Below are 12,517 nucleotides of genomic sequence, written 5' to 3' on the forward strand. Positions count from 1 at the left end.
GCTTTCCAACCTGCTGGGCGGTTGGTAATTTTTTTATAGTGCTAGAATTGTAATCTGAACAGGGAGAATGTAATCTGTAGGGGTTTGGGGCAAGTAGGAGCTCATATCCATGTATGATGGAGCCTACTATTCTAGAACATGATCACTTGAGGGAAAAGGAGATTATACGTACGGCAGATTAGCAAGGAGTTGTTCAGGAGCAAGGAGGGATGCTTTAAGAGGCCCCAGTGTGTTTATATGCAGGTGTATTTCCAGCCTGGTCCTGAGTGGTTGGCACTGGCCCTCGTGCCTTTGTGAGCACAGCCCTGAGTCGTATTCTGTGCTCCTGCCAGCTTTCCTTGAGTGCTATCATCCACTGTGTGCCCAGAATCAAAAAGTGAATGTCTCGATAGACAAAGAGCCATCTTGACCTGCTGTTGAACAGGTTTATTTGGAACAACTTTTATTTCCTGCTCATGATGGGGGAGCAGACCCCATCCTGGCATTATTTACATTTCTGAAGACGTAAATACTACACAAACAGGAGAATTTGGGTGACAGGGAAGGAAGTCGCTGTGTGAGAGATGACTGTCCTAATAACTTGTTAAGTGGTAGTGCAAACGTTTACTGCTGTAACCCTGTAGCTATGGTGGAGACCTGAGCCACTGCATGGCACGCTGAATTAAAGCACAGTGTCAGCCCAATCTGATGCACAGGGATCTCCTTTAACGATCTCTTCTAACGAGCTGTTTCAAGTTCAGTTTTGCTGCCAGGGCTCCATCAAGGAGTCAGCCCCCAGCAGTGTTTGGGATGAGTGGCAAACGTGTGGATTCACGTCTGACCTCACCCTGTGCTGAACTGCGGGTGGTTGTGCCGTCAGCATCTGATTAGAGGAGGCTGTAATCCATTCACTGAATTGCCCAAAGGTGCTTTTTGGTGGCCTCGTGTATGTTAATTGGGCCCTCAGAGTGATGATTTGGCAGAAATTCTGCTATGCTTCATGATTTGAAAACCTTAATTAGTAACTAATGTCTCCAGGATTACAAGCGTGCTGGTTGTTTTAGCCTTTATATATAAAGCAGCCTGAGGTTAAACCACAGAGGTTTGGGTTTTTTTTGGTTTGTTTTTTTTTTTCCTGATTCAGTACACAAGCCAATGTTTAGAGAGGGGCATTAAATAGTAAAGACTGAAGTACATGAAGTAGTGCATCAGAACTGCATTCCTTTCAGCAGATTTGAAGAGCGTGTGCATCAGTCTCCAGCCGGTCACCTCCAGGAATGTCTTCATTGCTGTGCGTGGCTTTCTGTACAGTTAGATCCACGAGCTCTGAATCATTCTGGACAGAAGCAGGAGGAAAAGAGAATTAAGAAAAAGCTATTGGTGAACGCATGCAGAATTTTTTTTTCCTTTTTTGAATATATTCCTGGCTGATCTTATTTATGGGAAGAACCACTGGATGTAACCAACTCAGGCGTGGCAAGTGAGATGCCAACATGCCATGCTTTCCAGCTGCATCCATAGGCATCATTTCTGTTGTACCAGTCTGGTCTTTCCCTGCTACCCACAGTCCCCTCTCTCTGTAATATTCACACAGATCTCTTCACACTGCTTCGTATTGTGCTGACTGTGGTTAAGCAGGCTTAATTTCTGAGACAGAGGAGGTAGATGGGGCTGCTGCATAAAGGAGAACACATTGGTATGAATGAAAGTGTTAGCAGGGATGGCCTGTCTGGGGGCCCTCAGTCCCCTGGGGCTGGCAAGGTTTAGAGCATATTGCTAGTTCCAGGTGTCTGATTTTAGGACTGGGGAGTACAGAAAACTGAGGCTTCATTTCCCATTCAGTTCACTGAGAGGGAAAACCTGAATGTTCTGGGTGTGTAAAGGTTCTGCTCCCTGGGAGAAGAATTTTGTTTGCTTCTAGCCTGGCCTTGACACTCAGTGCCTCAGTTTTATGAGGTTGCTCGTGGCTGCTGCAAGCCAGTTCCCAGCTGCACCAGTGGGCACTGGAGTTGTGCTGGGTTTGCTGATAGATCTTCCATGAGAGCTGTACCTGTGGGTTAGGGCTGAAGCAGTTAGACCAGGTGGCATTCTGGGGAAACACGTGCCTAGGTCTTCACAGCTCTCATGGGATCTGTTCAGACTAATAGGTCTTTTGGTATTTAACAAAACTCATTGGGAGTTTTTTCCCCTGAAATTGCAACAAATGCTCTTCCTTTTGTGAGCAGCAGTGGCAGCTGGCTTTGCCAAGGCTGAACCTTCCAGCCATGTGTTGGGTGCTGTGCTAACGGAACTGCACAGGGGATAGTACTCACCAGAGCCTGGGGAGACGGAAAAGGGAAAGATATTTACATGAACTTAGCCAGGCTGCTGGGAAACCCTTCTAACCGACTGCTGTTCACATCCTGAGGCCTGCGAAAGAACGGAGTAGGATGAACGATGGCTTAACTGGCATCAAGATGAATTTCTTTTTCCACTGCTATTTGACAGAACTCTGGATGTCAGGAGGCAGCAGGGGGAGGTGCTGCAGGCTGGCCAGGACTGTGCACCCCACCTGCACAGGAGTGGGCTGTGCATTCAGGTAGGAGCTTTATTCTTTCCCTGGGTGCATCTGAAAGATAGCACCTAATCCAGTAGCTTCGCTTCTGCTTCATGTTTGCCAGACAGCAAAAAGGGCCTTGTCTCATTCCTGCAATGAATGCAGCGATGAGCGATGGCTCCCACCTACCTTTGATGCTGCAGCACGGCTCCCAGGAAGTCCCTCAGTACCATCTGCTGGTGGTAGCGGCTGTCCATCAGGATGCTGTCCGACTGGCGCCTTGTCAGGAGCTCGTGCACCCTTTCTCCCAGGCTGCTCTCACTGTTTCTGTGACGTGAAGATGAGAAACATACCTGTGTGAGAGGTGCTTTCAGTCCCTTGCTCAGATGGTGGCTCTGGCTGAGCAGCATAGCAGAGAGGCTGCTGGGCCTGAGGCTGTTCTGTGCTCCCTAAGAGAGCACAGCTGTATTTGCCCAGAGCTGGCTTGCATCTGACTAGTTGGGCCTGTCTATCTAAGCAAAGCTACCCAAGTGCTGGTAGAGAGACAGTTTTTTGTGTTCAAGCAGGCAAGAAATAACAGCATAACAATAGGTGTTTCCTTCCAGTGAATGATCACTGCAGCTGTTAATCTGCAAAGGCAGCTGCTTGTTGCTCCTATGGCAGAGCTCTCAGCTGATCTGACTGATAGGCTTGGAGGGAAGGATTAATTAGGCTGCTTGATAATTGTTGTGATTAAAGGGATCGTAGAAGTGGGCGTGTGGAATGTCCTTTCAGGTGCAGCAGGAGAGATTGCTCCTGTTGCAGTGGAAGGCAGCTATTTCTGCTATGTGCATAAAATGTAATCAGCAAAGCATTGTCCTGAGGACAGCAGACCCCTGTGCCTTACCTGAGCCGCTTGCCAATGATGGTCTGTAAGAATTTGCGGGCAGAAATCTGCCCCAGGAATTTCCGGTAGTTGTCAGTGAATATGGCATCAGCATGGCGCTGCATCCTAGGGGGGAAGACAGGATCAGGTGTGCTCAGCAAGCCCCCAGCCTTCTGGGGAGAAGTGGGTGCTTCACATGTTGTTATACACCAGACGTAACCGCTGAGATCAGCGACGGGTGAACATACTGAAGTACTGAACTAACCTAGTGGTGGAGGGTAAAAAGATCTGGGAGAGCTTAGCCCTGAAAGGGTGGCATCCAGCAAAGCAAAAGAAATCTTTTCATCAATATTTGTAGTAAAAACAACTAAGAAGTACCAGCAAAGCAAAGATGACGTCAAAGAACAGTGGGAAGGGGAAGAAGCACAGACTGGGAGAGGGCTGAGCTGCGGGTGGGATGTTCCTCTGCTCTGCAGCAGCATTGTCATCTTGTGTCCGGGACAGGGTGGCAGGAGCCTTAGGCAGTTCTCAAGCCTGTGCCTGGACCCAGGCTACAGCAAATCCACAGGTTAGGGAAGCATAAACAATATGCATGGTCTTCAGTGCTACAAGGATGAATCTACTGCACTTAAGATAACCAACCATCCCTTGTCTCCTGGCAGGAGTGGAAAGGAGAGGCTCTGACAGCCATGCTGTGGGTTCCCAGAGCTTGTTGAAAGACAGTGCTCCCTGCAGAAGTGCTGCAGCAGGGCTGAGAGGTGAGGTACAAACCTTTTCTCAGTGGGGTCTGTTAACAAACCCTCCTCATCCTGTTCCTCTGCTGAGGGGCTATGGCTCTGCAGCAAGCTGTGGTCCAGGAGCTGGAAGTTCACAGCCTTGCCAGTAACAGGTCCTGGGCTGTACCTTCAAGAAAAACCCAAGGTATACTGTGAAATGTGCTCAAATGCCAGTCAGGGATCGGTCTTCTTGAGCATTACTCTGCATTCTGCTTTTTCTTTCTCTCCCCTTTCTTACCCTACCTCATCGGTAACACCAGTTTTGTCCATTGCTCTCCCCAGTCAGAAACTGTCCTGAAGCAGCAGAAAGGCAGCTGGTAAAACTTCCCCAAATGCATTTTCTCCTCTCTGAGCTTCCAGCAGTGTCAAGCAAAACTAGCAATTGTGGCACTGTCATGCCATGGCTTTTGCACAGCTCCAAGGTGATGGAGCTGGTGGTGCTGGCTGCTCTGGAGATTGCCAGATTTCCCTTTGTAGGACACAACATTCAATGCCAAAACCAATTGCTAGGCTGAAATATTCCACGTTAAGTGTCTGCCTTCTTGGGAAACCACCCGTAAACTAGCAGCATTCCCAAAAAATTAAGCCAGGGTAAAGACATACGTTCCCCAGTGGCTTTCAGTAGGGCTGGCAAGCTTCATTTGGCACGTGGTTATTTTGCACGAGGTCAGAGGTGAGACAGAGAGTTACAGTGTGGATGAAACAGTCAACATCTTACCTGAGAGCTGGGTAGAGAGGAGAGGAGATGGAGCTTGCCACTAAATGCAGGAACAGGAACAGGGTGGCCTTATCCAGCATCTTCCACCCTTTGGAGTCACCTGAAATGTGGAGCGGTGAGACAGCGGCAGGGGTTGCCCAGAGCAGCTTCCCCACCAGCACACATCGCTGCACAACAACCTCCATCTGCAACTGCTCCCCACGACCTCTCCTGCCCAGCCCTGCCCAGAGGAGCCCTCTCTCCACCAGTAGCAGACACAAGTGTCTCCAGTGTTTGGAGACAAACACTGCAGTGTTTTGCCTCCTGAGACTGGCTGTGTGTCCAGCATCCCCCATGGATGACTCAAAGCAGAGAATTGCCCGAGGTTGCACGCCAGCAGCAGGTGAACGCGATGCTTTTGTTACTTTAAGCAAGAGACGGTGGGAGAATATTTCTGGTAACATTCTTCCTTGGTTTTGATCAAAAGGAATTGATCTTTAGCTCAAAAAAGATTCTTTAAGAAAGCAGAATGTGATGGAGATCTTTAAAACATCAAGTTTCCTTGTTCGGCTGTGTTATTTTACACAAGAAAAGAGCAGAAAGATGTTTGATCTCCATAAAAGAGAAAAGTTCATTTTTTCTAGGGGGGAAGAAAAAAAAACTTCCAAATGTTTAACAATGCTGCATTGCAACAAGAGCAGTCTCCAAATGGAAAGGGTCTGACTGGGCTTCGAATTTCCCCAGTAAACTTTCCAAGCAGTGGTGGGGGCAGGAGGTGGCTCTGGTGGAAGATGTCAGCGGTGAGCACTGCTTTACTGCACAGGTGCAGCTGCCCACGCTCCCCTGAATGCAAATGGAACAGCACGGGGAAGTTTCTGTAAGGGCTGGTGCGGTGTGTGTGCGAGTGAGCCCGCTGCTGAGAGCGTGGAATTGTAACAGGACGAGGGGTGGTGTGCTGGGCGGCCAGTGGGCACGGCGGTGCGCTAAGAATCGCGGTTCCTTAGTGCAACTCTTCCTCGTTCTGGTCCCTGCTCCAGCAGTGCCGACAGCCCCAACTCGAGCAGAGCTGACTTGGGCCAGGTGTGGGAGGGCACCCTTCCTCCAAACCTGTTCTCAGGAATGCTGCCACCCCTCAGAGAGACAAGGGATGCCCAGAAGCAGCAAAAAGGTGACTGAGAGACACTTGCAGCGCTCCTGCTTTTTATTAACTTTCTTTCTTTCTTTCATTTGAGTTTGGAAAAGGAAGCCCCTCTCGTGCCTCTCTCCCCTAAATATCTCAAAGACAAATTCCAAATCAGATCTTGTTCTATATGCGTGGGAGGGTTCCAGGAGACCATGGCACCAGCGTCTGAAGAAAGTGCCAACCAGGAGATGTATACAGTTCCAAGAAAAGCCACGATGTGAGCTGAGAAGTGAAATGTGGATATAAATGAGAAGAAAGCCTCACACAACGTTGTCCGCTTCCCTTTTTTCTTCCGAGGACACAGCCCTGATTGCCTGTGCTGGATTTTCCTCCAGAGCCTCTTTTTGTCCCATTGAGTTTCTTTCTTCTTTCTCTGCTTTTTGTGTGATGATTTTGTTTCGTTTCACCTTCCTTCCTGTCTTGCTTTGCCTTTTCTCCCCTTGCTGCAGTCTGCCTCTCATCCCTTCAGCTTTTTGGGGTATGTCTGTCTCCCCTGGGAAGGAGCCTAAAGCGAAAGCCCCGCTCCCCTTCCCACAAGCGCCCGCTGTTTCAGAAAAGAAGATTTAAGCATCACTCTGTGTACGGGCAGATGACAGCTCTGCAAAGCCGTGGCACTTTCACATTCTCCCGAGGTGAGAATTTTGCCTTTCTTTTCTATTCTGGCAGCGTGTGGATAAAAATGATTAATGAATTCCCCTTTCAGATGAATTGCTTTTAGCACCGCTCCAACAGACAAAGCGCAGTAGCTCCGTTCCATCCTGTGCAATGTTAACGTAGCAGCACTTGTGAGGATGATGTTGGGAGAGATTGGTAACTGTGTCTCACTGCTCCCAAAGTCTTACCTGATGGGTCTCAAAAATACCGCTGCAGAGATGAAATGGAGCTTTCACTGTGCCTGCAGGTTTGTGAAGTTCAGACTTTTATAGCAGGATTTCTGCTTTTCTAACACTGTATTTCACTTGAAGTGGCTCACTGCCTCACAGCTGGCTCCGTGTCACCGTAACACGCTGTTGCATTCCTGCTCACGCTTCATTTTGGCACAAACACAGTTTTGCTGATTGGTGAGTAGAACAGCATTCATTTTTCATGGTAAAAGGAATTTGCACGGGTATAGCAGAAGTAGTCGTCTTTGTTTCATTTAGTAAATGCCTGGCCATTTTACAAGTCTTGCCTGTAGTATTACTGTACTGGTTTGCACTTATCCTATAGTTCAGTTTCTGTTTCCTTCTCTAACTTGGTACGCAAGAATCCCGTATGATACCAAGGGTATTGTATCCGGCAAAGCTAATTACTAATGCCGGCTTTGATTGCATTTCAGTACAGTTTAATTGCCTCCAATTTCCAAATAGGAATTATCTTGTTAAGCCCACATGCAGAGACCTGTACTTACCGTTCCCTCAGAACGAGCCCTTCCCGGATCGGCTCCTGCTCAGGTGTTCCCCTGTTGCAAACACAACTTCTCCTCTGCCCGTGAGCGCTGCGGAGCCGTTCCCCGCACCGACCCCAGGACCCCACTGTGCAGGGAGTGCACTGGGACCTGCCCCCAGCTGTCCTCTGGCTGCTGGGGAGGTGCGCTCCTCCTCTTATACCTGTGCTCCCCGGGAGTCCTGTGGGTTTCTGCGCGTCAGAGCATCAATTATCCTCCTGGGTTTCAAAGGCTGTGTTTAGCATCCTCTTTTTTGTGTGTGTGCAGGGAGGTTATGGGGAGAGGGTATGGCTATGGTTTAGGGTTGTTTGCGTGTTTTCTCTTTATCATTCAAAGAGGGAAAAGCAAATAACAACAACGATAATCTGGCAGACTGAACGACAAATTTGCTTTGCAAAGAAAACTTATCTTTCCCTTTGCAATTTCATTTTTAACTCCTACCCAACAATAAAAGAGAGTTAACCATTAATACTTCCTCACGCTGCCTGCTCAGGGGGGGTTATCTCTTTGCTATTTTCTTTTTCTTTGATTATCAGTGTTTTCCTCCTTCCCCTTTTTTGCTCACATCTGCTAGCACCAGTGGGGCAGTTCATGCTTCAGTCCCTCGCAAACATGGCAGCTTCACATCAGGCTCACGGCAGCTGGGGAGCCCTGCTCTGGTTGTGTGCTCTGCCAAAAGGCAGATGTCTTCCCCAGGGTGCTGCGTGCTGGCAGCTGCTGTCATTGCTGGAGCAAGGAGTGAAACCTCCATTGAAAAGGACACATAGCTGGGATGTCAGGAAGGCTGGGACCATTCAGAGGAGGTAAAAATGAGGTGCTAGCATGAGTTCTGCCTGTTTTCAGTGTTGACTTTATAATGTCCAGAATTGATGGAGACCTAGACCTTCCCATCTCTGGGCTGGGCAGAAGTATCAACAGTGAGTGACTCATCTCTCCCTAAGGCAGGACACTTTCACCTTGCACCATGGTGCTCAGCACAGCTGCTGCTGGCACAGGCCAAGTGCAGGGAAGGGCAATGCATCTGGAGTGTGCAGGAGATCCAAGTGGTCAGTGTTGGTCCAACTCCATTGCCCCTTTGCTTCTTGCAAACCAATCAGCGTTGTGATTGGGGCTTGCTTCTTAGTGGAGCAGTGTCCGTGCGGCCTCAGTACGGTAACCCAGCAGGCAGAGAGGGGTGAGTGAGCTCAGCATGCCAAATCTACAAAGGATTAAACGAGAGTTGCTCTGTACCCAGACTGTCACCTCCAGTCTCGGCATGCACTGGGGTCTCACATTCCCTTTGGTGTAAATCAGTGCCAGGCAACTTCCCTGAGAGATCGAGAGGAGCTGAATGGAGCAAAGCAGGAGCTGGAGCTGGCCCTCAAGTGAGCAGTTGACCAGAGGACTTCTGATATAACTCAGAAACAAAATGACTCCATGAAGAGAAGTGAGAACTTGTGCTTCCCTTGCAGCTGTGAGAAGTGGCATCAGCCTTCCCACGGGGAGAAGATCTGCTGTAAGAACAGGCAGACAGCTGTGCATCATCCTTACTCTGCACAGTGGAGAAGGGTATTCCTGGATAGCACAGAGCGGGGTTTTCCAAAACCGCTGTACTGGTGCACACAGCTGTGCACTGTTTCTCCAACTGAAAAGGGATTTTTGTTTGTATTTTTGAAACAATCTGTTCACGTTCTCTCATGTGTGAGGCCAGTTGCATCAATTTTTCAGCATGACTTGTTTTTCTTCCACTGTCTTGGTGCTACGCTGGCTGCGCAGATGAATCAGACCACATTGTTAAACCAGTCGAGAGCCGATGCAGTTCCAAGATATTATCCTATAACTTGTTTCTGAGCTGAGTCTCTATCTTCCTGGTCCACTGTCTTACACAGAGCTGCTGTAAGATACAGGACAATGTCTCAGATCAAGGGGAATCAGCTGATAATTGACTTGTTTATAGCTGCCTGCTGCCCGGCTTGGATTATGAGGGCTGTGATCTGCATTTATATCTCAAGGGAGCTGCTGTCAAAGAAGGCTATGTAAAAATCCCCGTGGTGGCAGGGTTTCCCTGTTCTGCCTGGACTGGGTTCCTGTCATGCATGGCTGGACCCAAAAAGGCATCACAACAAAAAGGTCTTTATGACCAGATCAGTTATGGGAGGCAGCAGAAATTTCTAAAAGCCCTCCAGGTTCCACTGGTAGAAACAGCTTAAGAGTTCCTAAATAGCATAAACAGAGCAGCTGTTCGGTCCCCAGGATTTCCTGTCTTGGTTTTATTCAAAGCCCTGGTGCCTTCCCAGGACCCACGGTGGGTAGCTGCCTATTTTCCTAAGCCTACATTGGTGCAAAGCAACAGTCTATGGCTAAGTAGAGGCCACCACAGGCACCTTTTGCTGGATTTTGGAGTTGTATCTGTGTAGATGTGACCTCCCTGGGTAAAGCACAGGACAGGTAGTTATATTTCACTGCTGGTCCTTTGCTGATGAAGGACACTGTTAGGATCTTGCAGCAATTTCCCAGATATTGATTTCCTCTTAGCTTTACCTCCTCCAGTCTCCATGCCATGCTTTAAAAAATCACCCATCTGTTCCAGGTGCGCAGCATACAGCTCCAGATAAGCTGAGCAGCTTGTGAAATGGTCCTACTCACCTTGACAGGCTGAACATAATGACAGTAAGAAGTAACCCATCAAATGACCAAAAAGAAAATCACCCCCAGTTCTTAGCTGTCAAATGTGTTTCTGCACTTCTTCAAAATGTCACAGGTGGTGGCTGTTGGCCCCCTATTCCTCTCGAAGCCACACACAACTGTTTCCTGTGGTTTTCTTTCACTTGAGGGGTGTGGTGGTTACCAGTTTATCACAAGTGTCCTAATGTTACATTAGATACAAGGGACTGAGAAGATTGAGTTATATTTTCTGTCTTACTTGGCCACTTGAGAGGCAGGATGGTACGTGTTTTAGTTCAAATGTCTTATCCCACATAGTAGACCTAAGGCACACTACAATTAAGCTGATCGGTCATTTAATACATCGTCCGTTATTCATGCATACACAGTACTTTTTGTTCCAAAGTTCTGTGCGAAAATGCAATAATTTCTGTGGAAAGAAGGCAAACAAAATGATATTAAAAAGACAAGGTTTGACCAGACTTACAATTACTTCTAAGGAAGAAATGGAGAACCCAAAACTGGTAAGACTTGCAAGTCTTATTTTCTCCATCTTGGAAGGATAAAGGGCTGGGATTTGGATCTTCAGAGCCTCCAAATTCGACCCTTTGAACACTAGTATATTTCCTGGGGAGAATTTTCCCTTGAGGAATTTAAATTGGTAGGAGCCTGAATACAAACAATTATCAAAATTATCTCCTGAATAAGGTCCTTCTGCATGAGATCACAGCTTGCACTATGAGTCTGAAGCAATGGATCAGATTAAAAATAGACAAAATAAATCCCTAATTCAAAACGTACAGGGATGTGCTGTTAGAAAGGTCTGTCTCAGAGAGTTAAAAGCCTGCTTGAAAAGCCTACTTAATCTTCAAACATTACCGTATCACTGAGACTACAATGGAACAAGTGGCACCAGCCTGCAGGATACGTATCTGTCAGGAGGCCTGATGTGCTCTGTGGGTGCAAACCATTTATAGAGCCGGTACCTGACTGGCTCTGTTTATCTCCTTGTAGAGCAGCAGGAGCATTTCAGCACTGCCCAAGTGAACTGCCAGGACTTTCAGCCAAATGTCAGTATGTTACAGTCAGCTGAGAGTTACTAGCTCCTGAATTTCTAGCTCTAAATATCAGCTCCTTCCTCTTCCTCACTGGCAAACAGAGCTCAGATTCTAGCAGTGACTGTATCTTTGGTCTTCCACTTTCATTTCAGTTTGGAAAGGAGCCTTGTCTGTAAGGTTACACAGCACAGTACAGCCAATGTCAAGGAACAAGGAGAACTGGTGCTAATCCTACCCCTGTCCCTGGTTCGTGGTGTCCAGGCGCACTGAGGTCCCTCAGCTGCTGATGCCTCTCCTGAGGACCCTGTGTTCCAAACACTACTTTGAAAGCTTTCTGTTTTTTTTTTTTGTTTGTTTGTTTGTTTTTAAAAAAAAAACAGGGTTTGAGTAAGATATGTTACCTGTATCAAAAAAGTAAAATATAGTTTACAGAGAGGGAGTGAGGAAGGCCTTGTTTCTAGTAAGGACTGAAAAAAAAAAAAAATAGGCTCATTTTTTCCTGGCTGAACAATAATGTACAACCTGAGGATGAAATGGTGTTGTTAACAGGTCTTGCTGCTGAGACACATAGGGAATGCTGCAGTGCAAACCAATGAAGAAAGTTAGAAAGGTAAAAAAGCTGAGGATAATTTGAATTCAGAGGAAGACTTCACATCTGAGCTCTGTCTGCTTAGAATTGTGTGCTGACACAATTGCCATTTCTGCTTGTTGAATCAATGTTAGCTTTGAAACCCACTCAGATCTCAGAGGCTTTGGAAAGTAATTCACCCAGCCTACACCTTCAAATAGCTGTCCTTTTTATCATTTCAAAATCAGCCCAAAAGCACGGCTCAGTGTGGTGCAGGTGAAAGGCGTGCAGCCGGAGTGCGCTAATGGCACCACCTGCTTGCAGTTCAAAAGCTCCGTCTCTTGCACAGATCCTGGCATTGCTGCCAGGAGGTTACATGAACTGCGGGCGGCTGGTAGTGGAGAGAATGGGTAGAAGATGTATAAAAGCTGCAAATATCAGCTGCTAATTTCTCCTTAAAATAGGTAGTACCATTTTTGTTGGTGGAGAGGAGGAAGGAAGAGCTTTAACCTGGAACACGTACACTACTGTTAGCAGTCTAAATGTGTATTTTCCCCTGAGCCTGCAACCATCAGACCATGAGGAGGTGTGAGTGGACAGTGGCACCACCCAATTCATTGCACTGGTAGCAATGAAAATAACTGAACCTTGTCATGATAACCAAACTGATAGGATCTCTCCTGGCATTCACTTTCACAAGAGCTAATTCTCTATCCTCTGTGCTTTTGTATCCTCAGTGGGGTGTGTTTGGATGGTGACAGGATTTACGGCCTTTTCTGAGTCCAG

At 47.5% G+C, this 12,517-nt stretch overlaps 1 protein-coding gene across 3 annotated transcripts; it reads right to left on the reverse strand.

The window, feature by feature from the left end:
- GHRH (growth hormone releasing hormone) lies at positions 402-7,941 on the reverse strand. 3 transcript variants are annotated; one of them, XM_021416711.1, is made up of 7 exons: positions 7,427-7,941; positions 4,875-4,974; positions 4,152-4,283; positions 3,402-3,506; positions 2,705-2,842; positions 2,292-2,388; positions 402-1,315 (listed from the first exon to the last, which is right to left on the reverse strand). In XM_021416711.1, the coding sequence occupies exons 2-6, from the start codon at positions 4,952-4,954 to the stop codon at positions 2,325-2,327; spliced, it is 519 nt and encodes a 172-aa protein (XP_021272386.1). In that variant the 5' UTR covers positions 4,955-4,974; positions 7,427-7,941; the 3' UTR covers positions 402-1,315; positions 2,292-2,324. The 3 variants fall into 3 exon arrangements, with proteins under 3 accessions (XP_021272386.1, XP_021272388.1, XP_021272387.1); XM_021416713.1 differs by lacking the exon at positions 7,427-7,941 and adding an exon at positions 5,054-7,376; XM_021416712.1 differs by lacking the exon at positions 7,427-7,941 and having other exon boundaries at positions 4,875-5,047.

Source organism: Numida meleagris, chromosome 19 (genome assembly GCF_002078875.1).
Source record: "Numida meleagris isolate 19003 breed g44 Domestic line chromosome 19, NumMel1.0, whole genome shotgun sequence".
Classification (NCBI taxonomy): Eukaryota; Metazoa; Chordata; class Aves; order Galliformes; family Numididae; genus Numida; species Numida meleagris.